This window comes from Leopardus geoffroyi, chromosome C2, assembly GCF_018350155.1.
Source record: "Leopardus geoffroyi isolate Oge1 chromosome C2, O.geoffroyi_Oge1_pat1.0, whole genome shotgun sequence".
Taxonomy (NCBI): domain Eukaryota; kingdom Metazoa; phylum Chordata; class Mammalia; order Carnivora; family Felidae; genus Leopardus; species Leopardus geoffroyi.
Genome location: NC_059333.1, coordinates 66,378,174 through 66,404,874, shown reverse-complemented (window position 1 = coordinate 66,404,874; position 26,701 = coordinate 66,378,174). Strand labels below are relative to the sequence as shown.

The following is a 26,701-nucleotide window of genomic DNA, read 5'->3' as shown; positions in this document are numbered from 1 at the left end:
TATGATTTTGAAATAGTGGGCTTTTTATATTTTAGAAGATGGAGATACTTTCTGCCAATGTCAAGTAACTACTAAGGTTTGATATCCTTTCTGTCTGTGTACCTCCCCACTCACTCCAAAGCATTGATTAAAGGAGACATGGAGTCATAACTGACAACCAGATACTAATTTCTCTTAGTTCTTGACTTAAACAAATAGGAAGGAATATTTAAGTTTGCTCTCAGATTCACTCTTCCCTTTCTTCACCTTCTTTTCTTTTCTTCATCATTAGATTATATTGCAAATTTTTATTTAACTATTGAATTCTTCATGAAAGGACTCCCAGGATTGCTAATTTTTTTCCCAGGTAGTCTTCTAATTAAAACAGTCCCTTTTCCAGGATAATTTCAGTGATTTGGGCCCCAAATGTTCTATTCTATTCTACTCTATTTTATTCTATTCTAGTAGCTCCCCTCACTGAAAAAGAGATTTCTGAGTAACTAAGCATTAACTTATACCATATTTAGTAGGATCAAAAATCCTGCCCAGAAACGTTTTTTACCAGTGCCTAAACACTTATGTGCAGGAGAATTCAGTCTTCTATGCAAACAGTTGATTGTTACTACAAGATGATCTTTGAAAGAGAAAAAATAACATATCAAAATTAAAGTTGTCTGCTACTTTTACTAAGCATTATAAATCAAAAGGGAGAAATACAATCTTGGAAAAATTTGCATAGTCAAAAATAGGAAAAAAGTATCAATGTATGTTTAAAATGACAAAACTTCAGGGGCGCCTGGGAGGCTCAGTGGTTGAGCGACCAACTTCGGCTCAGGTCATGATCTCATGGTTTGTGAGTTCGAGCCCCGCGTCGGGCTCTGTGCTGCCAGCTCAGAGCCTGGAGCCTGGAGCCTGCTTCTGAATCTGTGTCTCCCTCTTTCTCTGCCCCTCCCCCATTCATGCTCTGTCTCTCTCTGCCTCAGAAATAAACATTAAAAAAAATTTTTTTTTAATAAATAAAATAAAAAAACTTCAGATTCGGGCTGGCTTTTTAAATCACCATATTATCAAGGATGGCTGAGATTATGGACTAGATAAGAAATTCACAAATGAAAGAAATTATACCTGGGAAAATACATATAATAAGGTACTCACTAAAGGACTTTAAAATAAGTATGTTTTCTAACTTCAGAGAGGTAAAGGCAGGAACTTCAACAATGAAACAAGAATAAGAAGATTAAAAAACCGACAATTATGAAAACCCCAGTTAGAATCCCTAGAAATGAAAAAATGTAATTGTGAACTAAGTGTGCTGCAAGGTGGACTGAAGTCAGCTGATGAATGAATCGGTAAGCTAAAAGATCTTACTGAGGCATTCTCCTGGAATGCAGCACAAAAAGATAAAGAAATGGAAAGTATGAAAAAAATGTTTCTTTCATGGAAAATTGATTCCCACATTCAAACTGCTGTTTAGTAGAAATTCTAGAAAGAGAATATAGGAAAGGCAGTGTTTAAAGCAATAGTAGCTGAAATTTTCCACAATTAAAGAAAGAGTGCTCTAAACTGATATCTTGAAACACCATAGTAAAACTTTAGAACAATGAGAATACAGAAAAAAGACACAGCTCCTAATGAGAAAAAAACTGATTACCTACAAAGAAACAATAGTAGTAATACTGGGTGTAGTAAGATAATAATAGCTTCCTAGTGCTAAGGAAAAGTAACTGTCAACCTAGAGTTTTATGCTCAGCCAAGCTGTTATTCAACAGTGAAGGAAAGAGAAAAACAGAGACAAAGGACTCGAAAATTAAGACCATGGGTCCTTGCTGAAAGGACTCGTAAAATATATACTCCAAGAAAAATGGACTTTAAAAGAAATAGCAAGCAAGAAATAGCAAGAAATACTAGTAAAGGCTTATACCTCACAGGTTGAAAACAAGCTTATCTGGGCCCAACCTATTTTTAGGTATAAGTGGGAACTAATTTTAATAAAATTCAGAATTATAAGAAGAGGGTTAAAACGGCAGAGGAGTAGGGTAACCCTAAGCTTGCCTCCTCCCCCAAACAGCTACATAAATATCGAAATAATCAAATAATTCTGAATACCGAAGAAATCAGAAGTCTTAGAGAACAAAGCTGCATGTCTGCAAACAAACAAAAACACCTGTGGAAGGTAGGAACTGCAGAAGTTGGTTTGTGGGAGAAAAGAGCCATGGGTGCTGCTGTGGAGAGGAATCCATGATCCCAGTGAGCAGAGTACAGAGTCTAACGTTTTGGAGGTTAACACCTGGTGGTGCTTCTGCAAGGAAGCAGGCAGCATGATCTGAGAATCCCCTGGGTCACATGGGGAGAAGCATGTGACTCCTCTGCTTGGAGTGCATTTGGTAGAAGTGATACAGCCTCTCCAGGGGCAAAAGACCTGGCAGGCACTGTAGAGCTGCTCCATTCACCAGTGTAGGAACAAAGACACTGGCTGAGGACAGCAAACCCTGGCTCTGACAGTGTGTTACGATATCATAAACTCTGAGCCACTGCTTCTGCGCGAGTCAAGTGACCATTTCCTGGGACAAGACAGCACCGGCCACAGTACAGTGAAACCCTCCCCCAGAGGATCCCAGCAGGCTGTGGGGGCCTCTGAAGTGTGGGGTTCAAACAGCCATGCCTGAGAGAAAACCGAGGAGAGCTGCACCACCTGGCAGGTGGACAGCTCAGACACAGCCGGGTAGAGGTGGGGATCTGACAGAAGCCAGGGACACAGGAGGGGTGATTGCACATCTGCAAGGGTGCAAACTTCCCACTCTAGAGACTAGAGAGCAGGGTGAAGCCATTTTCACTCCTAGCCCACCAGCACTGATGGACCACAGTGAGCTAAACAGCACCACCAAGTGGAGAAAGAATCTTTTAATTTTAATTTTATTTTATTATTTTTTTCTTTTTTGTTTTTCTCCCCTCCAAAATGACAAGACAGAGGAATTCATCCCCAAAAAAGAACAGGAAGAAATGATGACCAGGGATAAGATGTCTGAACTAGAATTTAAAACAATTATAAGGGTTCTAGCTGGGCTTGAAAAGAGCATAGAAGACTAGAGAATCCCTTACTACAGAGATAAAAGAATGAAAATCTAGTCAGGCCAAAATTAAAAATGCTATAACCAAGTTGCAAACCCAAATGGAGGCCATAACAATGAGGATGGACAAAGTAGAGGGAGTGAATTAGTGATACAAGAGATAAAATTAATGGGAAATAGTGAAGCCGAAAAGAAGAGGGAAACAAAGGTAATGGAGCATGAAGGTAGACTTAAGGAACTTAGCAACTTATTAAAATGAAATAGCATTTGTACCTTAGCAGTCCCAGAAGCTGAAGGGAGAGGAAAAAGGTCAGAAAGTTTATTTGAGCAAATTACAGTTGAAAACTACCCTAATCTCGGGAAAGAATCAGACATCCAAATCCAGGAGGCACAGAGAACTCTCATCAAAATCAACAAAATCCAGCCAACACTAAGACATATCATGGTAAAATTTGCAAGATACAGAGATTAAGGAAAGAATCCTGCAAGCAGCAAGGGAAAAAGCAGTTCCTAACCTACAAAGGAAGACAAATCAAGTTAGCAGATCTCTCCACAGAAACCTGGCAGGCCAGAAGGGAGTGGCATAATATATTTAAAAAGCTGAATGGGGAAAATATGCAGCCAAGAATACTTTATCCAGCAAGGCAGTCATTCAGAATAGAAGGAGAGAGAAAGATTTTCCCACACAAACAAAAACAAAAGGAGTTTGTGACCACTAAACCAGCCCTGCAAGAAATATTAAAAGGAACTCTTTGAGTGGGAAAGAAAGACCAAAAGCAACAAAGACTAGAAAGGAACAGAGAACATTTCCAGAAACACCAACTCTATAGGAAACACAATGGCACTAAATTCATATCTTTCAATAATCAATATGAATGTAAATGGACTAAATTCTCCAATCAAAAGACACAGGGTATCAGAATAGATTAAACCCACAAGACTGATCTACATATTGCCTACAAAAGATTCATTTTAGACATAAAGACACCTCCAGATTGAAAGTGAGGGGATGGAGAACCATCTATCCTGCTAATGGACATGAAAAGGGAGCCGGAGTAGCCATACTTAGATGAACTAGATTTTAGAACAAAGACTGTAACAAGAGAGGAAGAAGGGCATTATATCATAATTAAAAGGTCTATCCAACAAGAAGATCAAACAATTGTAAATATTTATGCCCCAAATTGAAAACACCCAAATACATAAATCAGTTACTAACAACCATAAAGAAACTCACTGATAGTAATACAATAATAGGAGACTTTAACACAGCACTTACAGGAATGGACAGATCATTTAAGCAGAAAATTGATAAGGAAACAATAGTTTTGAATTACATACTGGACCAGATGGCCTTAACAGGTATATTCAGGACATTCCATCCTAAAGCAGCAGAATGCACATTCTTTTCAAGTGCACAAAAAATTTTCTACAGAATAGCTCCATACTGAGTCACAAATCATGCCTCAACAAATACAAAAAGATTGAGATCATACCACGCATATTTTTAGACCACAACACCATGAAACTTGAAGTCAGCCATAAGGAAAAATTTGGAAAGACCACAAATACATGGAGGTTAAAAAAACATCCTATTAAAGAATAGGGCTAACCTATTTCCTGGGCTAACTAGGAAATTAAAGAAGAAATTAAAAAGTGTATGGCGGCAAATGAAAATGAAAACACAGTAGTCCAAACGTTTGGGATGCAGTGATGGTGGTCCTAAGAGGGAAGTATATTGCAATTCAGGTTTATCTCAAGAAGCAAGAAAGGTCTCAAATATACAACCTAACCGTACACCTAATGGAGCTCCAAAAGGAACAGCAAATAAAGCCTAAAGGCAACAGAAGAAGGGAAATAATAAATACTAGAATGGAAATAAATGATACAAAACAAACAAAAATAAAAAAAATGGGTGACTCGGTTGAGCATCCAGCTCTTGATCTCAGTTCAGGTCTTGATCTCAGGGTCCTGAGTTTGAGCCCCACATGGGGCTCCACACTGGGCATGGAGCCTACTTAAAAAAATAATAATAATGATAGAAGAAACCAAAAAACCCAGTAGAACAGATTACCAAAACTAAGTGCTGGTTCTTTGAAAGAATTCATAAAATTGATAAACCCCTAGCCAGACTTATCAAATAGAAAAGAGAAAGGACCCAAATAAATAAAGTCACAAGTGAAAGGTGAGAGATCACAACCAACAACTCAGAAATACAGACTATTGTGATAGAATATTATGAAAAATTATTTGCCAACAAACTGGATAACCTGGAAGAAATGGATAAATTCCAAGAAACGTGCAAGCTACCAAAACTGAAACAGGAAGAAATAGAAAATATGAACAGACCCATAACCAGCAAAGAAATTAAAACAGTAATCAAAAATCTCCCAACAAACATGAGTCAAGGGCCAAATGGCTTCCCAGGAGAATTCTACTAGACATTGAAAGAAGAGTTAATACTTACTCTTCTCAAACCATTCCAAAAAATAGAAATGGAAGGAAAACTTCCAGACTCATTCTACGAGGCCAGCATTACCTTGATTCCAAAACAAGCAAAGACCCTACTAAAAAGGGGAATTACAAGCCAGTATCCCTGATGAACATGGATGCAAAAATTTTCAACAAGATACTGGCAAATCGAATCCAACAGTACATTAAAATACTTATTCACCACAATCAAGTGGGATTTATTTCTGGGCTGCTGGGGTGGTTCAGTGTTCTCAAATCAATCAGTGATACACCACATTTATAAAAGAAAGAGTAAGAACCATATGATCCTCTTGATAGATGCAGAAAAAGCATTTGACAAAATACAGCATCCATTCTTGATAAAAACCCTCAACTAGTAGGGTTTGATGGAACATACCTCAAGATCATAAAGGCCACATGCGAAAAACCCACAGCTAATATCCTCAGTGGGGAAAAACTGAGAGCCTTTCAGCTATGGTCAGGAACAAGGCAAGGATGTCCACTATTTAACATAGTACTGAAAATTTTAGTCTCAGCAATCAGACAACAAAAAGAAATAAAAGGCATCCAAATCAGTAAGGAAGAAGTCAAACTTCCACTATTTGTAGATGACGTGATACGCTATGTAGAAAACCTTAAAGACACCAAAAAATTGCTAGAACTAATATATGAATTCAGGAAAGTTGTAGGATGTAAAATCAACATACAGAAATGTGTTGCATTTCTATACACCAATAATGAAGCAACAGAAAAAGATCAAGGAATTGATCCCATTTGCAGTTTCACCAAAAACCATGAGATACCTAGGAATAAACCTAACCAAAGAGGTAAAATATCTGTTCTCTGGAAACTACAGAACACTTATGAAAGAAACTGAAGAAAACACAAGGAAATAGAAAAGCATTCCATGCTCATGGATTGAAAGAACAAGCATTGTTAAAATGTCTATACTACCCACAGCAATCTACATATTTAAGGCAATCCCCATCAAAATACCACCTGCATTTTTCACAGAGCTAGAACAATCCTAAAGTTTGTATGGAACCACAAAAGACCCTGAATAGCCAAAGCAATACTGAAAAAGAAAAACAAAAATGAAGGCATCCTGATTTCAGATTCCAGGCTAAATTATAAAACTACTGTCATTAAGGCAGTATGGTTCTGGCACAAAAACAGGTACATAGATCAATGGAACAGATAGAAAACCCAGAAATGGGCCCACAACTATATGGTCAACTAATCTTCGACGAAGCAGGAAAGAATATCCAGTGGAAAAAAGTCTCTTTAACAAATGCTGTTGGGAAAACTGGACAGCAACGTGCAGAAAAATGAAACTGGACTACTTTCCCACACTATACACAAAACTAAATTCAAAATGGATGAAAGACCTAAATGTGAGCCAGGAAACCATAAAAATCCTAGAGGAGAATGCAGGCAGCAACCTCTCTGACATCAGTCATAGCAACTTCTTGCTAGACCTGTCTCTGGACATGATTGAAACACAACAAATGAACAAAAGATATTGAGATATACTGTGGTATGAGAAAACACAAGTCTAAATATATCAACAATCAAGTTGTGTACGTTTGTAAAGAGTTCACTTGAAATAACCCAATGAGTTAAAAGTAACAAGATAGAAAAAGATGTATCAAGTAAATCTCTACCATTTTGCATCTGTGCTACTGCATTAGGCTCCAGACTGTTCATCCTGCTTCCTCTCCTCCCATCATACTCCCCTCTCCCCACCACTTACCATGCTACTTTTCACACAGTAGCCAAGTGGTCTTTCTAAAGTGTAAGTTAAGTTAGACAATTAGCCTTTGTTCAAAACCCTTCCTACATAGGATAAAATCCTTACTAAGGCCCAAAGGTCCCTCTGATCTGGCCTTCCCAGGCTATCTGTCTGACCTCTGACCACCACTGTCCCACTTCTACTACACTGATGTACCCACACTGGCAACACGCCAAGCATTTTTCAGCCTCAGGGATTTGTACTCATTTATTCTATTCAGATCTCCATTCACATGTCATCTAAGAGAAACTTTCCTGAGCACCCTGTCTAGAATTTCACTTTAATCACCATCTGATTACCTCCCTTTTTCTTTATAACACTTAAACATATCTGTCATAATCTATATGTGTTCTCTGATTTATTTTCTATCACTAGATTGTAAGGTCAAGAACTTGGTCTTATTTGTACCATATTCCTTGGAATAGTGCCTGGCACATGGTAGGTGCCCAGTTCATATGTGTTAACTAGGTACTTTATATTATATATTACTCTATTTTGAAGAAGAAGAAACGGAGGCATAACGAGAATAAGTAATTGGTCTAACTTCTTATTCTGGTGAATGGTGGATTAAGTGAAATAAATACTAACAAATAAAAGATGACAGTATTGATAATGAAAAGAAATTTTAAGGCAAAATGGATTAAAAGGGAAAAAGAAATGCTTCATGTGAGTTAAGGAACAGTTTAACAAGGATTTATCTGTATTATAGCTCCTGTATTTTCAGAGGGAAAGAACAAAACTTGGTAATTATAAAGGGAAGAAGGAAAACTATGGTTCTGGTAGAAGACTAAGCAGCAGAACAAGAAGGCCAAATAATGAGAGATAACTGTAAAAATTTGAATTGCAGTTAATAAGCTCCATCCTAGTAGCTACACATTCATTGTACATGTGTAAAATATGAACAAAAATAGACCATGCTCTAGGCCACAGAGAAACAAGGTTATGCAGAACATATATTTAACAACAAAGCTCCCAACAAATTAATAAGAGAAAACCATATAACCTATGAGAAAAATGGGTGAAGGATATGAACAGGCAGTTCTCTAAAGATACACAAATGGCCAAAACATACAAAATTCACTAGTAACTAGAGAACTGCAAATTTAAAGAACAGAATTGTGTCATTTTTCATACAAATAACAACAAAAAACTAAAGGAGATGATGATAATAAGTGTTGGCAGGTTTACGTGGTAAGAAGTGCCCTTAAATGCTAATTGTGGATTTGTAATTAGCTGTACCTCTGCAGAGTAACTTGGCTTTACCTTTTAACATTTCCCTTTTAACCTGATTGCCTAAAATCTTCCCCTGGAACTCTGATTAAATTTGGACGGGGCTTCGATTTTGTAGCTTTAAAAGTACCCCAGGGAATTCTTACCCTGGAAGTTTGGGTATAGTAGGTATTTTCTCTTTAAGACACACTTAAAGGTGTCTTAAAGAATGCTAGTGTCTACTGAGTTAGCAAAGTTAACAGGAAGACAAAACAGTAATGAAAAAGATCTGTATGTATACATTTTAATTATATTTATATACATTGTAAGAAATGATTCTGCCACTCCCTGCCGAAATCTTTTGGAGAGAGCCTTTCTACAATCATCACCACAAAAAGTAGCAGTACGTTTTGGTGCAATATATTTTATGTCTGAAATATTGTTAACTTGATGGAAAATAAGGTGACTATCTAGAACTTTAATTTCATGATAGTGGTCAGTTTTACATAATTTATTTAGATAGTTCCTGAAGAATGCATTTGCAATAGTAAGAACAAAGAAGAAATGTAGAGTTCAGCCATGTTTTTCCACTGTCTTCAGAAAAAGGTTAGTAGTTTTCCCATTGCCTCCAGTGCATCAAATCCAAGCCTACCATCACAGAATTTGGGCTTCATGTAATCTGGCTTTCATTCAGCCTTCTCTCTGGGTTCTTCAATATGAATTCTCTTCTTCTGTGTTAAAAGATGTGTTTGTTGTCCCAAAAAAGCTCTCCCCTCCAGCTATTTTCTTTCCTGCATTTGCATGGGCTAAAGTCCAGCCAAAGTCATAACACTTTTGCAAAACCTGTCTCAGTCCCTACTACTGTGTCCTTTTCTTCTCTACTTTTTAAACTTCTCTATTATTTATGGACTGTTCTGCTTACTTCGGTATTTTAATCATGTTATTCTTATTTATGTCTTTGTTTTGTGTTTAATTATAATATTGTCTAACGATGGCATGTCTTACCTGCTTACCTGTCATATAAGCTCCCTGAAGGTTGCTTTATTTCTCTAGAGACCATATAGCACTTAGCACATCCCTAAGTAAAACATTTGCTGAATTAATAAATAAATATATTTGTTGTAATAAAGACATTGGAATTTCTTGTCCAGTTTTTGTTTGTTTACATTTGTTTTTATTTGTTTTTACAGTTTAGAGTGTTTATATCTCGGAGGAAACTTCATCAAAGAAATCCCACCAGAATTAGCAAATCTGCCTTCTCTAAGTTACTTGGTATTATGTGACAACAAAATTCAAAGTGTGCCTCCTCAGCTTTCACAGTGAGTAGTTTCAGGCAATCTAAGTACACACAGAGATCCAGGCTTAGGAATTTTTGTCCTAAGTATTCATCCCACGTATTTTATATGTAAAAGAGAATTAGACATTCTCAAAGTAAATGATACATGAGAATTACAGTTTTGAGGTTTGCTGTGAGTTGAGTTGCTTATTTTTAATACTACTTTTAAATGCCCTGGTTTATTCCTCAAAATATTTGGTTAGCCAGTTTTCTCTAATCAAAAATAGAGTAATTTGGCATAGATTTCTCCAGGGTTTATGGAATTTTAATTGATTTTATATTTGATACGAAGCATTCCTCTCCTGATGAAATAATGTGAAAGAACTTGCTTTCTGTTGCATTTTAAATCTTTGTAGGTATCTGAATGATAAGGCATACTAAAAAAAAAAAAAAATCTTTAAATCTAGCATTTGTATCAGCCTGGCACATCAGAATACTAATTCTACACTCTCTAAGATTCCATGGGCAAATGTCATTTCATGATATTTACAAGTCTGCACTCTAGTTTCAGTTCCTTTTTATTTTACTTCATTGACCTTAATTGCTCATTCTCTTGGGGAAATCAAGCTCTTCGCTTAACTCTCTCGGTAGTTAGCTTGCTCCCTGCCATTGATTTTTATACTACCTTCATTGTAGGTTGCATTCACTTCGTTCCCTCAGTCTTCACAATAACTTGCTGACATACCTGCCTCGAGAGATCCTCAATCTTATTCATTTGGAAGAATTGAGTTTGCGAGGAAATCCATTGGTTGTTCGTTTTGTTAGAGATTTAACCTATGACCCTCCAACTCTCCTGGAATTAGCTGCACGGACCATTAAAATTCGAAATATTTCCTACACTCCCTTCGATCTTCCTGGGAATCTTCTTAGATACTTGAGTTTAGCCAGCAATTGCCCAAACCCAAAGTGTGGAGGTAAGTTCATTCAGTATATATGTTTCCTGTTCCTTGAGCTTTTTTTTTATATTGATAATCAAAATGTTTTTAATTGTCTTCTTACAGAGAAAGGCATTTAATCTGTTTCTGTTTCCCTCATCCTTTCACCCTTTTACCAAAAAGAAGACATTTCTCCCATCTCCCCCTTCCTTCCTTCCATTTTGTTTTTCATTGGTTTTCCTTCATACAGAAGGAAAATACCCAGAAAGTCTCAGCATGTCTTTGAACTGTCATAGGATAGTAGAGTAAGACAGTAAAATGAGAGGAAACACAAAAGAAGCATTAAACAGTCCTGACAGTTTAAGTTTGCGTGAAAATCAAGTGAGATCATTAGTGAAACTGCTTTGAAACCTGTAGATTAAGAACCTGTGGAAATGTAAGATTATTTAAGGTTTATTTCTTTATTTTGAGAGAGAGAGTGAACAGGGGAGAGGCAGAGAGAGAAGGAGAATGAGAATCCCAGGCAGGCTCTGCACAGTCAGCATGGAGCCTGATGTGGGACTCAAACTCACAAACCATGAGATCATGACCTGAGCTGAAACCCAAGAGTTAGACACTTAACTCACTGAGCCACCCAGGTGCCCCAATAGTCCTAACAGTTTAAAAAGAGTCTCCAAAATGTGTAGCCACCTTTCATATTTATTTGAAGGACATTTTCATAGACCCACTGTTCTGAGTATCAGGTACCTTCATAGAACATGATTCAGGATGTAGGAGAATGGGCTGAATGTGCCAGTTTTGGAATGTACCCTGCACTTATATATTCTTGTAAATCCCTGGCTCAAAATTTCTTGAGTTTAGAGTATTTGGAGAGAATTAAAGAAATGGTAGACTGTAAGGCAGAGTAAAATAGGAAATCAGAGTACTATTGGAAATCAGTGGAGGGAGAGAGTATATTTAATTAGGTCTGGAAAAAAGATGATTCTTGAAGTATGAGTTGAATTTTGATATGGTAAAATTGAGGATAGGAAACTTTTCAGTTGGAGAGAGCAAAATTGGAGACAAAACAGTATGGGGCACACTATGGTTTGAGTAATAATTGCTCAAATGTGCAGTTAGGGAAGTAATGAGAGAGGAGTAAAAGATACATTGAGGAGTAACTATGAAGGGCCTCAAGTGCCAGGGTGTGTGGGTGGGAGCTGGTGACTGATAGCAGGTCATTTTATTTTGGCTCTCTCCTAAAAGACTTCTTTTTAAAAATCCAATATATGAGGCTACAGAAAGGTTTTTACTATTGTGGGAGAAATGTAGGTGCTAAGGAAATGGTGCATAATGATGATCAGAGCCAAGTGAGATTATCCCTGAAAATCCCATTGTGTCTTGAACTGTTTGAAGGTTAAAAGAGAAAATGATTTAGGTTCCTCAAAGAATATTAAAAAATAAAAACAACACTGTTGGTTTAAAAAGGAAAAAAAAAAGACAATACCCTGGGCCGTTTCTGGCTACTCACTCTTAGAAATAGAAGGTGTTGTGCTGTGCCAGATTAGATGTGCTTACGCTCTTCTCTGTGGTTCTCCTTTCCCAAGTTGGCTTTGACAGTGGTAAGGGACAGTATCCTTTTAAATGCTTTTTTTTAATGACTTCTTTAGTATGTTGGCGTGTCCTTTATCTCAGAAACAAAAATACTTTAAAAATTATTAGTTTAAAAGTTAAGATTATTAATTATAAATTGATCCTTTGATATTTTCCCCTCAGACTCATTAACTCTTGAACCCAAGTTAAACAAAAATAAATTTATACTTTGTGAGGATTTTTTGTCTTTGTAGAGTCTGAGATCTCAGAAATGACAAGGTAGTATTGTACTGTTTTAGCGCATGGTAACTCTATAATGCTTTATTTTATTACTTCCCCATCTGTTTTTAGGATGCTAACACATTTTAGGGAATTTATTATCAATATTAACTGACCACTTTATTGCATTTATTTATTTTCCTAAATTGTTCAAAGTAACATACCATGAAATACCCTTTTTAAACTATGAATTATTCTTACAGTATCAGAAAACTTTAAAGTTAATGGGGAAAGTATTAGGAAAAAGTTAAATAGAAATCATTATTTCTCCTTTCCTTGAACCACATCTTTTTACTTTAGTCCCTTGTGTGATATACACAGAGTAGTTGGTGCCAGAGGAATCTTAGAAAAAAGAGGTTGAGATCCACTGCAGAAAGGTGATGGGACCCAGAGTTGTAGATGTTCCAGTTAATACTGAACCCTGAGCCACAGCAACCTCTGCTTTCCTCTCAGCTCTAGCTGTATTTTTACTTAGCTGAAAGGCCCCAGATTCAGAAGCACTAAAGTAGGAATCAAAAAAGGGGAATACTAGTTTCAGTCTACCTAACAATATATAATTGCGTGAAAATCAAGTGAGATCATTAGTGAAACCGCTTTGAAACCTGTAGATTCAGAACCTGTGGAAATGTAAGATGGCATTTTGCCTTCCCAGTGTATATGAACAGGAATACCAGAAGTCATCTCCTTCCTGCACATTTTGTAAATGACAACTTAATCTTTTAAGATCATTATTAAAGCAGTTTTATGGGCTTTTTTAAAGCTTCTTGACTGAAGGGTAGTACCAAGGAGTAACTTGGGGAACAGAGGAAGAACACAACGGTGGGTATCCTGTAATCTCTCCATCAGCCCCTGTCCACCAAGTCACCCAGAGAAAACAAGCTAAGTAAACAGTATCCCTTTAATGCCAGCTCCCTTTAAGTTAAATCTTATCTGGCCTTCTCTTTGCAGCCAAATTGCCATCCCTAAGACCTTCTGGTATTTCTGTAAATACCTATAGAAGCAACTACTGCTTCTGCTTAAAAGAGAAGACTGTATATGACTTTTCTTCAGAATGCTGGAGAAGGGGTTGAAAAAGAAATGGCTCTTTGCTTTGTAATGATTATTTTGTACTTAATTCCTTCTTCTTTCCAGGAGTCTACTTTGACTGCTGTGTCAGACAAATTAAATTTGTGGACTTCTGTGGGAAGTACCGCCTCCCACTGATGCACTACTTATGTTCCCCAGAGTGCTCTTCCCCTTGCAGTTCCGCCTCTCACAGCTCCACATCCCAGAGCGAATCTGACTCAGAGGATGAAGCTAGTGTTGCTGCACACAGAATGCAGAAAGTCCTTCTTGGTTGAAAAGAATGCAGGGTGGTGTGAAACACTAAAAGAACTGAGCAAACGTGGTTAGAAAAGAAAATTGAAGTTCACTGGAAACCAGATCTTCATCTTGATGTCTGTGAAAGAGTCGGAGATGACGGAAAAGATTTTGTATTTCATCTTCTTATTCAGCAGGAATGAGTCCAGTTCCATGTTTGGATTCTTTGAATATAATTCACTCTGAATGGCAGTTTCAAATTTAGCTGATTCCTTGCAGTTTTCACTTAAGTTTTTCATGAATCATACAGCACATTGGAGCATTCTGAAGAGCAGTGTTATAATAAATCATGAGTGGTGTGACTTGTGACAGTTGAGATGAAGAAAGAAGTGATCAGAGCTGTAATTATTACCAGAATTGTCCTTGGGTTTAGGCTGAACACTATCCCATAACAGGATCTGCCCTCCCTTCTTGTATCGCCCGTGTGTCTAGATTACAGAGCCATTCAGATAAGTTCACAGATGGTTACATAGGACCTAACCCTTTCTGACCTACTAACTGGTAAAGTAAGGAATATAACTTTTATGTGGGATTTTAAAACTCTTCAGTACTGCTCTTTTGTTCTATATGATTGTGGTTTCCCTTCTAAAATCCAGCAATGACTGTTATAGTGCCTTAATCCTAGCAAGGTTTTAGAAATTTATTCAAGGAATGATGCCAGAGTAGCCTGTATAATCTGACATACTATGCAGAACGCTTTAAAATATACTTTAACAGAACTAGGTAAACAACTATATATCTCACATCAGAGCTCATGGCCACCTTAACTTGAATTTTTTGCTTAAACATGAAGTGATCCCTTGTAAGCAATCACTTTTGCATTTAATGGGAGGCAACAGTCTTGATTAATCTTTTCATTAAGACAGATAATAGCTTTTGATTTAAAAATCTGTCCGATTTCTTTTGACAGAAAAGAGATGTAAGCTCAGAAAACTTCTTTGTATCTTGCATTAAAGGAGTGGGAAGATGATTTAAAAATTTTTAGCTCACCTCTGACTCCTTTGCCTGTGTGTACTGAACTGTAACTTTCTGTACATTTTAAAGAAAAACTAGAAAACTACTACAACAAGCCAAATAAAATTGTGGGCAGCACTCATTTATGTAAAGACTTTAAAGCAGTCTCGAAATCGTGTGAAATAGAGCAATTTCTAAAACTAGTTTAACCATAGAATACTTTATGAAAGTAATGTATTGATAACAAGAAATTTATTGAAGACATCTAAAATATAGCAGAAAAATGTGTCACAAATTAATTGCTATTAGCAATGACCAAATTTTTATTAACTAGTTTAATATGCAATAAAAATTCAATGATAGTACAATTATAAGTTGATATTATAAAATGCACAACACATACTAGCAGTCATTAGATAACTGACCAATAATAATAACATGGTGTTTTGTTGGTAAATGTTACCTATCAGTCGTACGCAGGTCAGAAACACATTGGAACATCAGAGGATCTCCTTTCTGACTTCTTGGCTTTCATGATTGGGGCACACCATTTCTTAAAACCAGATTGTTGTATAATAATAATAATATGTACATATGTTAGGGTTTTGTCTCATATGTTATTTTTTATTTTAGAAGAAAATATACTGTAGGATAGTTCACACTTTATTATTTTATTCATGAAACATCATGAGAGTTTCATGACTGCAGTTGTGAAACGCTGCTATAGAATGAATCCCTTCACCTCGTTATAACGTAGTAAGATTCTTTTTTCCTTTTGATTCAGAAATTGTCTATGTCTGTAGAAGTAATCTAGTATGTTTCTGCTGCCTAGCAATGTAGTACATGGGTGATTATATCATAATATGGAAGTAATGGAAAGCCTTTGTTTACTTTTCCACTTGAGCCACAGCAAGCTGCATACTACAAAATTAGGAAAGGTAAAGATGACTTAGGCAGTGCCTAAGTGGCAAACCCAAAATGTTTGTAACTGACTTAGTTAATATCAATACATAAAATATTTTCATATAAAATAATGTATTCATAGTAATATATCCAAATTGATAGGACCAAATTTTTCTGGCTTAAATGCCTCAGTTTACTAATTTATTACCAGCTTGACCTAAGTAACAGCTTGGGTAATCTTCTGAGAGTTAGTCTTCGTAAAATAAATGGGTAGGTATGTCAGTATAGTATTTAACCATACTTACCTCTTTCCAGCTTCCCAGAAAGAAGTTATACTGATTGGTCTTTACAGATGTAAATAGGTCCAACCAGAAACAGTTTCTGGCCTTTGCTTTATATGTAGATGTATACCATAATATACAACAAAATGTTTGTTGTACGTGGACATTTGAAAATCTAAGATCAGTGTGTAGCTGTCTTTAGTGACTTTTACAAAACTCTACATTTCAGTTGTTAGTTTTATCTTTTTTGGGTTTTTTTTTTGTTGTTGTTGTTTTGTTTTTAGGAGTTAAGGTGCCAGTGTTGCAGGGGGACCTTGGGCTAGTCTTGTCCCTTGAACACAGATCAATATATTTTTTCTTTTAAATCTTTGACCTAACCTTTTATAAGAGCTGCTAATAATTTCTAAGATTTTTTGTTTCTCTCCTCTACCTTACCTTTTTTCATAAATGGTGATTGGTAGAAATTAGCCAGAAGATGAGATGCAAGGGACTTGATAATTTAACAACCAGATAATCAATTCCCGAATCATATAGCTATGTATTTTAAATGTAGTCTCTCTCTTTAGTTGCTAAGTCATCTGTTTGTGTTTAAACTAGTTAATAAACTTTATTTTTTGAGATTTACAAAACCTGTGCTAATTTTCATAGTGAAATAAGTTTTTGATACTGCTCTAATTTTAGTGACCAGAACTTCTGTGTATCAAATTACTTCACCACAGCATTAATGTGTCTAGAATGGAATTCTTCAGTGTTAATATTTGAAATGGAAATGGGTACATTGAACATTCTTAGTAATCTTTATTTTTAGAATCCTATTCTCAGCATCACCAACTCAGTTTGAATAGTCCTAGGATTTTAGGAAATAGGAAGATTAGCTGATAGAACATTTTGCTTCCATGGTGCCAGGGGTTGGCTGACCTAACGACAAGCTAGTCGAGGTTCTTAGTATTCCTTGTTTTTGAGTACCAGAGGTAGATCTGAGGGTTTACTGTTCATATTTTACTTCTATATGTATGTCAGAGGAGTCTCTTATTCTGAAATTTCTATTCTTTGGAATTTTAAGTAACCAAATTTAAAAATAAAGATGCATTATAAACTGTACCTCAAATTTGAGAAATTTTTATGTTGATGTAGATAAAAGTTAAAGGCAGTCCACGCTAGTGCAGTGTAATACTGCAGGCCAATTCTGCCAAACATTGTAAATATCAATTTAAGCAAAGAGTAGGAAAAGGCTGTTTGCTGGAGTGTTAAATGAAAGAAATCTTTATAACAAAGGGCAGGAAAAGAGAAGTCACCAGACACCCCAGGATAGCCCTGAGCCAAGAAAGTTCTTTAAAGTAATAGTGAATTGTTTTAAAATCATGTGGCCCATTGACAACCATCTGAAAGTTTTTATAACTAAGTTTCTTTGGTTTCTGCTATTGGGAGATTATCCACATCCCTCTATGATGACAAGCCAGCAAGTAAATAGGATTTTCTTAGAGCCAACTTTGCTCTTTCCAAAGGGAGAAAGTAATACCTCATTAACCTGAAATTTATGGTACAGCCTTTGTTAGTGTTTACCTTTTCACTATGTAAAAAAAGAAAAAAATACTAAGCAAATAATTGGTGCAAATAAAGTTTGATCTTTTAAAGCATTTAGCAGTATTTATTTATATAAAATGTTATTCTAAGTAATAAAACCCTTTGTAGGCAAAACATCAGTTTTAATATGTGTATGTAATTAGTTAAGCTGCATTTATTTAGAAATACCTAATTTTTACTTAAATGACCCTCTTCTTATCCAAAGTAGAGATTGTATTATGTTAGTATAAATATTCTGCATTTAGTCCAAAATAGCTTTTAAAAGTTCTGCTGGGTGTTAACAATAAAGGCTGATACGTATGTTTTTAGGCAACATGATCTGTGATACATATTTCTGATTCTGTCTGTGTAGAAAACAAGTACCTGTCACTATTTCTGTATTAAGCACCATACTCTGTATAACATTAATGTGATGAATTTAATAGAATCCACTTTTGTATTTTCATTACAGCCATGATCTTTTTAAAGGCAACAGTGTCTTCATGTATGCTCAGAAAGTGTGTGCCTTAAATCCTTCATTGTAGACCCAAAGTCTGGGGCACTGTCATTTAGTAAGTGGTTTATGACAGCCTAATGACCTTTGGCATTTGACTTGAGGGAGGTAGACTGTGAGTGACCTGAGGAATTCCTTCCCCTAAAACAGGGCCTAATGTCTATGAGTCTAGAGCTTCTGGAGAAAGAATCCTAATCATGCATATTATGGGAGAAGGTCAAGCCATAAGGATCAGGGTCCTCTGAAATAAAATCAGTGAAAGGTATATTCTTTTTTATATTATTTTGTAAAGAAAATTTATCTGCTACCACTAAGGGTGACAGCATATAAAGGCTGTCATGTTAATAGCATGATGCAAAGATATTACTGCTGTGAGGCCTAGGATATTTTGAGTGGTTTCTTTGTAACACTAGGTTGCAAGGGGCTATGTTTTAACATTTTTCATGTAAATATCTCCATTTTTATGTCTCTCCGTGGTCCATATTTGTTGTGAATTGATGTATAAAATAACAGTTCACTAACAACAAACATTATTGAATTATTACTCACAGGGTAATACTGATTTAGGTGCTACTAGACTTTTACCTGGGATTTGTTAGTCTCAGTTTGTCCTAAGGTACAGTATTCAATCTAGTAAATATTAAAACTTACTAGTTTAATGAAGGTTATGTATATACCATTGTACCAGAAAGCCATGGTTGGATTGACTGTATGCATTCACCAGAACTTACTTTCTGTGGTTGTGAATAAATGGGATAAAACTTTTATTCTAAATTGTAGTTAGAAGACACTGGGATAAGATTGAAAATGCTGTTGCTGGTACTATAAAACATTACTAAATTGGTTAGTTCTTCTGTCTACAACTGATGTTTTAAGAGAATCCTTTTAAACTCAAATGGTTGACATTGATGTGGTCATTGATGTGATGTATGTTATTTAGAAGGAATATTAATTTCAACAATCACTTTACAACAGTTTAATCATGGAGAGACCTGTGTGCCTATAATTGGTGTTTGTTGCATTTCTGAGCCCACTTTGTATTCATGAGAAACGAAAGTATAATGGGAGAAATATTTTAAATTACCAGTACTTTAACTTTAACTTTTTATAAAGTTTGGGACTTTAAAGTATCAACAAAGGATATTGAAAATATATGTACTTTTGCTTTAGTGAGATTACTTTTTATTGTCTGATTTCTTAATTTTATCTACTTGAAATCTTATGAATTACAAATATCTATAAATATATAGATATTTAAAACTTAATGATAACAATAAATGTAATTCAGCAGCATGATTCAACAATTATATTTCCTTTTCAGAATAAGATACAGTTAAGTGCGTCAAATTTATATATTACTTGGTAATGGCAAATGCTCTAAAAATATATTTAAGCTACTTCAATTCTATACCTCCTTTTTCCCCCCACAGGACTCACAAGAGAATGTGATGTTATATTAACCCTCTGTGTGAATTTTGCCTTATTAAACATTGTGCCTTATTTTATTAAAAGTGCTTTCTTGGAATTTGATTCTGTATTCTGGAAAAGTGGCAGTATTTTAATTTAATTGAACTTTTAGAAAATCTAAAATCCTTATAATGTTGGTATTTGCCTGATTACTTGCTGTACCACTGCTCATCTATTTGTTGAACTTTTTCAGTACATGAATACATACATTAAATTAAGCATGTATTAGCATTCACTCTCTGTGCTGGATGCAAAGGATAAAAGATGAATTAGACCAGGTACCTTTCTACCACAGTTCCTTCTGCTTCCACAGTCTTATCAGACTTATGGATGCATGTTCTAATAAGAAGTTGGTGAGGTCATTTTGCTGATGAAGGTCAGGTACTCCATTTCATTTAGTCCAGAATCAAACAATCTTAACACGAAGTAGTATAGTACTAACAGCACACTAATATTACGGTACTTAGTATTGTTCTTTAATGCCATTATTTTGGTGGCCCTGTAACACCTGACATTTTTCTAGATTCCAAAATTGGAAAGAATATTGTGGTTGGTTATGAGTTGAGGTAAGCAGAGTGGGTAGAAAAGACACATTCTTTGCAAAACAAAACAGGTAAATGTTTCAAATTTGCTGAGATGGAAAAAGCTTACCACTTCCCTGGTTAGTATATAGGAGGGCTTCTTGGTTAAGATAGGCTCAGAAATTGAAGGGCAGAAGAGAAAAAAACATTGGGTGTGTTAGGGTCAGGCGTAAGGCAGGGTAAAGATAGGAGTCAGAGGCTAAAAAATTTTAGCGGTCAAAGGCTTTATTTGGGAACTAAGGTCTCGGGCGAGGTTCTGTGACTCAGGGAGAGAGAGAGAGTGAGGAGTCAGGGAAGTCGCCCCCAGGTGTGGTGGGTGAGGTTTTTAAGCTGCAGCGGTTCCAGGTTTAGGTCCAGGTGGCCCTTTTTCGCATTAGGTCATGCTGTCGCTTGGTGATTGGTTGACCTCCAATTCGTTCTGGCACGCTACTAGGTGCTTTTCATTGGGTTGCACTGGCAAGATGGCCATCCCCTCTACTGTGGTTCCAAAGACATCCTAACATTCCAACCTCTTACTGGTGATAATGGGCGACGGATCTGATCTGGCTGCTTCATGCGGGTGTAAGGGCGATGTCATGGTATGTGGGGTCTGAGGTTGGAATGCGGGAATATGGCCGGACCACCATCTGGTGAAATGCAACCTGGGAAACTTCATGAATTCGTTTTCGTACGAAACGGAGAAAACAAGGTAAAAGCATAAGTATACAGATACCAACTAGAGGGGTGACTATACTGAGGAGCCAAGTTAGGAGGGGTGATTGCCACCAGGAGGTTAGGGGGTCTGAGGATCCTGGGCGGGCGGATAGAGTTTTTTAGATTTCCTTTAGGTGTTCTATATTGGTTTCAACTAAGCCTGATTCGTTGAGGTAGTAGCAATATTCCTCCCTCAGGAACAGGCATGTTCCCCTTTTTCTGCTGTCAGGAGATCTAGGGCTCATTGGTTTTGTAGAGTGACCTGTGCTAGGGAGTTGATCTGCCTTTGTAAGGCAGATAGGGAGGTTGCTGAGGCTTTTAATTTATTGAGGATGTCTCGGCCCAACAGGGGGACGGGGCAGGAGGGGATGACTAGGAAGGAGTGGAAGAAGTGGAAGCCATCCAGGCAGCAGGTGAGTACCGGTGTGCATGGGGGAATGGAGGGGGTGCCATTTATGCCCATGACGGAAACGGAGGACGGCATGGTGGGGCCGGAATAGCTCGGCAGGACGGAATAGGTAGCCCCCGTGTCCAACAGAAAGGAGATGGACTTACCCGCTACCTGGAGTTTTACCCTGGGCTCAGCGTGGGTCACCGGAGTTACTGAGTCTGGGCCTCGTCAGTCGTCATCCTCCATCTCCAGCAGTTGGAAAGCAGAGTCCAACTGGGGTGAAGCCTCGCCACGTGGGGGCATTGCTAGTCTGTCATCCCCTGGGTTAGGACAATTGGATTCCCAATGGCCCATTTGCTGGCACAATGGGCATGGACTGGTAGGCTTTTTGGGATGGGGACACTGATGAGACCAGTGGCCTTCTTGGCCACATTTAAAGCTTGGCCCCGGAGGGGGCCATGGTCCAGAGGCCTTTATTGTGGCTGGCCTCAGGGCAGCTACCAAGGCTTGGGTCTGTAATTGTACCTTTTGTTGGAGACAGGCCTATCGTCTTTGTTCTTGAGCTTCCTCTCGGCCATTAAAAACTTTAAAAGCCATCTTTACCAGGTCGGCCACACGGGTTTGAGGACCATCTTCGGCTTTTTTTAGTTTTTTTTTTTTTAATATCAGGGGCTGACTGGGAAATAAAATAGGTGGCCAATACTGTGGCCCTGGCGGGGGTGGTAGGGTCTAGTCTGGTATACTGGGTGAGTGCCTCTGTGAGCCGGCTAAGGAAGGCTGCGGGGTTTTCATTGGGGTCCTGTATTATTTCTTGAAGTTTGTTAAAATTCACTGATTTGGTTGAGGTTGCCCTCATGCCTGCTAGTAGGCACGGGATCATCTGGTCCCGGCGCTGGTGACCATTGCCTGCATGTTGGTAGTTCCAATTGAGTTCGGCTGCCAGGACAGCATGGGCCCCTACAGGCATAGTGGGGTCGGTCATGTGGGTTTGGTCTGCATGTTCCCTGGCTGCGGCCTGGATGCGCTCCCTTTCCTCAGGGGTGAGGGTAGAGGTGAGGATTACATGGATGTAATGCCATGTGAGACTGTAGGCTTGGGCAAGCTATTGGAATTCCTTAATGTATTGGGTGGGGTCAGACAAGAATGACCCTAGCCGCTTTTCAATGGTGGATAAGTCTTGGAGGGAGAAGGGGACGTGAACTCGAACCAGGCCTTCAGGTCCTGCCACCTCATGGAGAGGTAAGATGGCCGCTGCGGTCTGTTCGCTGGGAGGGGCCTGAGCACGAGTTCGGGATGATATGGGAGGCGAGGGCGGGACGGCTGGAGGTTGGGAGTACGGAAGGGGGCGAGGGCTGGTGTGTGGCGTGGCTAGATCCTCTAAGGGGTCGGAGATCGGGGAAGTTGGTGAGGTGGGGTCATCAGGGGGTTGTGGGCGGGCAAGGAGCATGCATGCAGAGGGGCAGGAGGAACATAGGTTGGGGAGAGACCTGAGGTCCCAAAAGGCCACGATGTACGGTATTTCTCCCCATTTTCCCAGCCGATGGCAGAAATTGTCCAGATCGGTTAAGATTTGGTATTGTAAAGACCTCTCGGGTAGCCATTGAGAATCACCTAATTTGTAGAGGCCAGACTACAGTGCAAAGGCCGATGAGTCGGTTACCACGAAGTTCACCTTGTAAGCCCAGGAGCCGGAAGTTTTTTAACAGACATTGGGGGGGGGAGGTAAGAGATCGAGGAGGTTCAGACTCGTTACTCGCCATTGGCTTGGCAGGGCGAGGCGTCCCTCGCGCCGCAATAAGGGGCCTATTGGTGTGCGGGCCTTGCGGCGTGCGGAGGAAAGGAGACTGACTTGCGAGACGTCTCTCGTGGCTGTCAGCCGTAGTTGGAGGAGGGAAGGAGGGGTCTGTCCTACTTACCGCCTCCTGTAGGCGCTTGAGAGTAGGGTGGTTGGCCTCTGGCTTGGCAAGGAGGGAGCTCAGCCAAGGGAGGCGAGCTACTACCTCCCCACCCCCCCACCCCCCCCCCCCCCCCCCGCTCCGCTTTGGGCACCAAATGTTAGGGTCAGGCGTAAGGCAGGGTAAAGATAGGAGTCAGAGGCTAAAAACTTTTAGCAGTCAAAGGCTTTATTTGGGAACTAAGGTCTCAGGCGAGGTTCGGTGACTCGGAGAGAGAGAGGAGTCAGGGAAGTCGCCCCCAGGTGTGGTGGGGTGGGGTTTTTAAGCTGCAGCGGTTCCGGGTTTAGGTCCGGGTGGGTCTTTTTCGCGTCAGGTCGTGCTGTTGCTCCGTGATTGGCTGACCTCCAATTCGTTCTGGCACGCTACTAGGGGCTTTTCGTTAGGTTGCGCTGGCTGGTGAGATGGCCGTCCCCTCTACTGTGGTTCCAAGGACATCCTAACAGGGTGTAACTGACCTCTTTCCTTTCTTGAGGATAAAACTGCTCCCTAAGCAGCCCCGTTGGGATGTTCTCCTTAGAACAGGTGTCTGAAGAAAAATTTTCTTTAATGGCTTATAAACTGTAGATACTAAATAGGAAGGCAGAACATTTCTGGGGATAGTAACACTTGGACATGTCCTATCCACATCAGTCACTGCCAACTTCATGAGCAATTCAATTCCATCAACATTCTCTAGAATGTTAGAGCTAGAAGAAACTTTAAAGGTATGAAATGGACTCACTTGTTTGAGAGATGAAAAAAATTTAAGCAAAGAGAGACTTGTCCAGGAATCAAAATGTCTGAATCTTGAATCCAAGCCTCTGGATTCCCACTTCACTGCTACTCACTATAACATTCTTCTTTATCTAATACCGTATTCTATGACAGGATATCATAACACTATTGGTACTGAATTGTTACTTGCCAGCCACATTCAATGTGATGCTGCTGCACTACATCTCAGAGTATTCACAATTTTAGATCCGGTAGGAAACTGTAGATAATAGTAAATATCTGGGAGCTTGTTACTGTTTACAAAGCACATTCAAGAACCTACCTTAATTAGTCCTCATGACACTTGGGGTAGGGTTAGATTTGGTGAAGTTTGTTGGTGTAGTTTCCCTTCTCTGAGTTTAAAATAAATAAATTGACATGGACTTGAGAAAGGAATCTAAATGTCAGCTTTACCATACCGGAATTGAGCTTCTTACATTCTCCCTGAATCGAATGTAACCAACCAGAATCACAGACTTCCCCTGCAAGGGGCTGTCTACCCCCAGATGGCATTCCACAAGGTTGAGCAGAACATGATCCAAAGGAGGTCAGGTCAAACATAAACCCTATAGTGCTGCCCAATAGAGAAAGCTGGAAAAATTATCATCAGACTTGGGCCATCTAAGCAGATGAATTAGTCTTTCTCCCACAAGGAGGAAAAAGATGCTAGAAAGCTTTCTTCTGGGCAGCTGCTCTCAATTCTCATTGCACATTAGAACCACAATGGAACCTTTCAAAATATATAAATGCATGGGCCCCATCTCCAGATCAGTTGAAACATGATCACTAGAGGTGGAGTCTAGGCATCAATAGTTGTGGAGGCTCCCAAGTTGTAGGTGACTTAGTTGCCCAGCAAGGGTGATAATTCTTTTTTTTTTTTTAATTTAAAAAAAAAATTTTTTTTTTTTAATTTTTTTTTTCCAACGTTTATTTATTTTTGGGACAGAGAGAGACAGAGCATGAACGGGGGAGGGGCAGAGAGAGAGGGAGACACAGAATCGGAAACAGGCTCCAGGCTCTGAGCCATCAGCCCAGAGCCTGACGCGGGGCTCGAACTCACGGGCCGCGAGATCGTGACCTGGCTGAAGTCGGACGCTTAACCGACTGCGCCACCCAGACGCCCCTAAAAAATTTTTTTTTAACGCTTATTTATTTTTGAGACAGAGAGAGACAGAGCATGAATGGGGGAGGGGCAGAGAGAGAGGGAGACACAGAATCAGAAGCAGGCTCCAGGCTCTGAGCCATCAGCCCAGAGCCCGATGCGGGGCTCAAACTCACGGACTGTGAAATGGTGACCTGAGCTGAAGTCAGACGCTTAACCGACTGAGCCACCCAGGCGCCCAAGGGTTATAATTCTTAAGTGAAAGTCCCCTCATGATGACTTGAGTTCAGTGGACTGGGGTTTTGATAGATGAAGAAATGGGCCCAAAGTGAGATGCACCCAAGTTCTCTTAGATAAATAGTGACAGAGCTGGGGCTAGAATCCATTTATTTTTTTAATATGTGTGTTTCTTTTAATTGAACACCTACTTTAGACCAGGCACTGAGTGCTACTCTAATGGGTTTTTTTGTTGTTGTTGTTTTTGGGGGTTTTTTTTGTTTTTTTTTTTTTGTTTTTTGGTTTTTTTTGCTTCTCCCTGTCAGCCACTCTCTTTTCTGAACTGAAAGTGTTTTGAGGGTGTTTAAGATGGTATATTCAAGTGGATTGGCCATATTGAAGTCAACATCAACTACATCAGAGTGTCTGCTGAATCATGGAAAACAAAAGCAGCAAACAGATCAACTTCACAAGAAACATTCATGAAAGGATGACTTGGTCAAATATTTCAGGTTATAGCCACAAGGCAAGATATAGCCTTCCCTTTTGGTGAGGAAAACCTTATCAAGTTGTGCTCTGGTTCTTTTGACCATTGATAAAGACATGGCTAACATCTTAAACAGCAGTGAGGAGCAGACTGACATTACCAAGAAAGATAAGAAAATGTAGGCATCTGCCTACGGTCAATCCATAAACATAGATTCCATGATAGGAAAGCAAGTTCAACTAAACTACACATTTTTATAAGCACTACGCATAATTTCTACAATAGTTTGTTTTCGATCTAGCTATGAGGCTGTATGATTATTTTACTACTTAAATCTGAATAATCATGCACTCTTAATACCTTTGTAAATAGAGAAGATTTAAATGGAAAAGCAAACCTGTTCATGATGCCATGGAAACTCATGGAAAAGAAAATATTCCATGATGCCATGGAAACTCATGGAAAAGAAAATAAAAATATGTGAAATAAGTTTAACTTTGAAATTAAGCTTAGGTTACAGCCAAAAAGCTACAATTTTAGAATTTTGTCCTTATTGTTCATTTTAACCTCTTTCAAACTTGACAGTGGTCTCCAAGTTTCTTCCTTATTTTAAGTCTAATTTTATCTGTGCTCAGAACTCTTTCTATTTTTGTAGCTCTCAAATATTTGTAAGTTCTTGCATTATTCCCTATACCCTTTTTAGTCATCTCTAGTTAGGTCTTTTCATCTTTCCTTCTAGACTGGTGCACATACAGCCAGGGGCAGAGTTAGTAATAAGAACTTTACCCCTGAATCTGCAGTTAAAATTCTACCCTTTATAAAGCCTACAAGGGTCTGTTGTAGTGAATAACATGTCAATGAGTCTCTCTGAAACAATCTTTTTCATTTCTGCTGAGGGCA

General features: G+C 38.5%; 1 protein-coding gene and 1 long non-coding RNA gene across 3 annotated transcripts in view; one reads left to right on the top strand and one right to left on the bottom strand.

Moving 5' to 3' along the window:
* LRRC58 (leucine rich repeat containing 58) overlaps positions 1–26,701 on the top strand; it is a 77,581-nt gene that overhangs the window by 5,764 nt on the left and 45,116 nt on the right. Inside the window, exons 2-4 of one of the 2 annotated variants that reach the window (XM_045502166.1) lie at positions 9,711–9,839; positions 10,493–10,770; positions 13,714–19,686. In XM_045502166.1, coding sequence (XP_045358122.1) covers positions 9,711–9,839; positions 10,493–10,770; positions 13,714–13,922 — 616 coding nt within the window. In that variant the 3' untranslated portion in view covers positions 13,923–19,686. Of the gene's footprint in view, positions 1–9,710; positions 9,840–10,492; positions 10,771–13,713; positions 19,687–26,701 lie in introns of those variants that run through there. The other variant, XM_045502167.1, reaches the window with a different exon arrangement.
* Positions 20,760–23,294, bottom strand: LOC123610933. The gene is made up of 3 exons (XR_006718345.1): positions 23,205–23,294; positions 21,453–21,608; positions 20,760–20,853 (listed from the first exon to the last, which is right to left on the bottom strand). It is a non-coding gene; the product is annotated as an uncharacterized LOC123610933 (long non-coding RNA).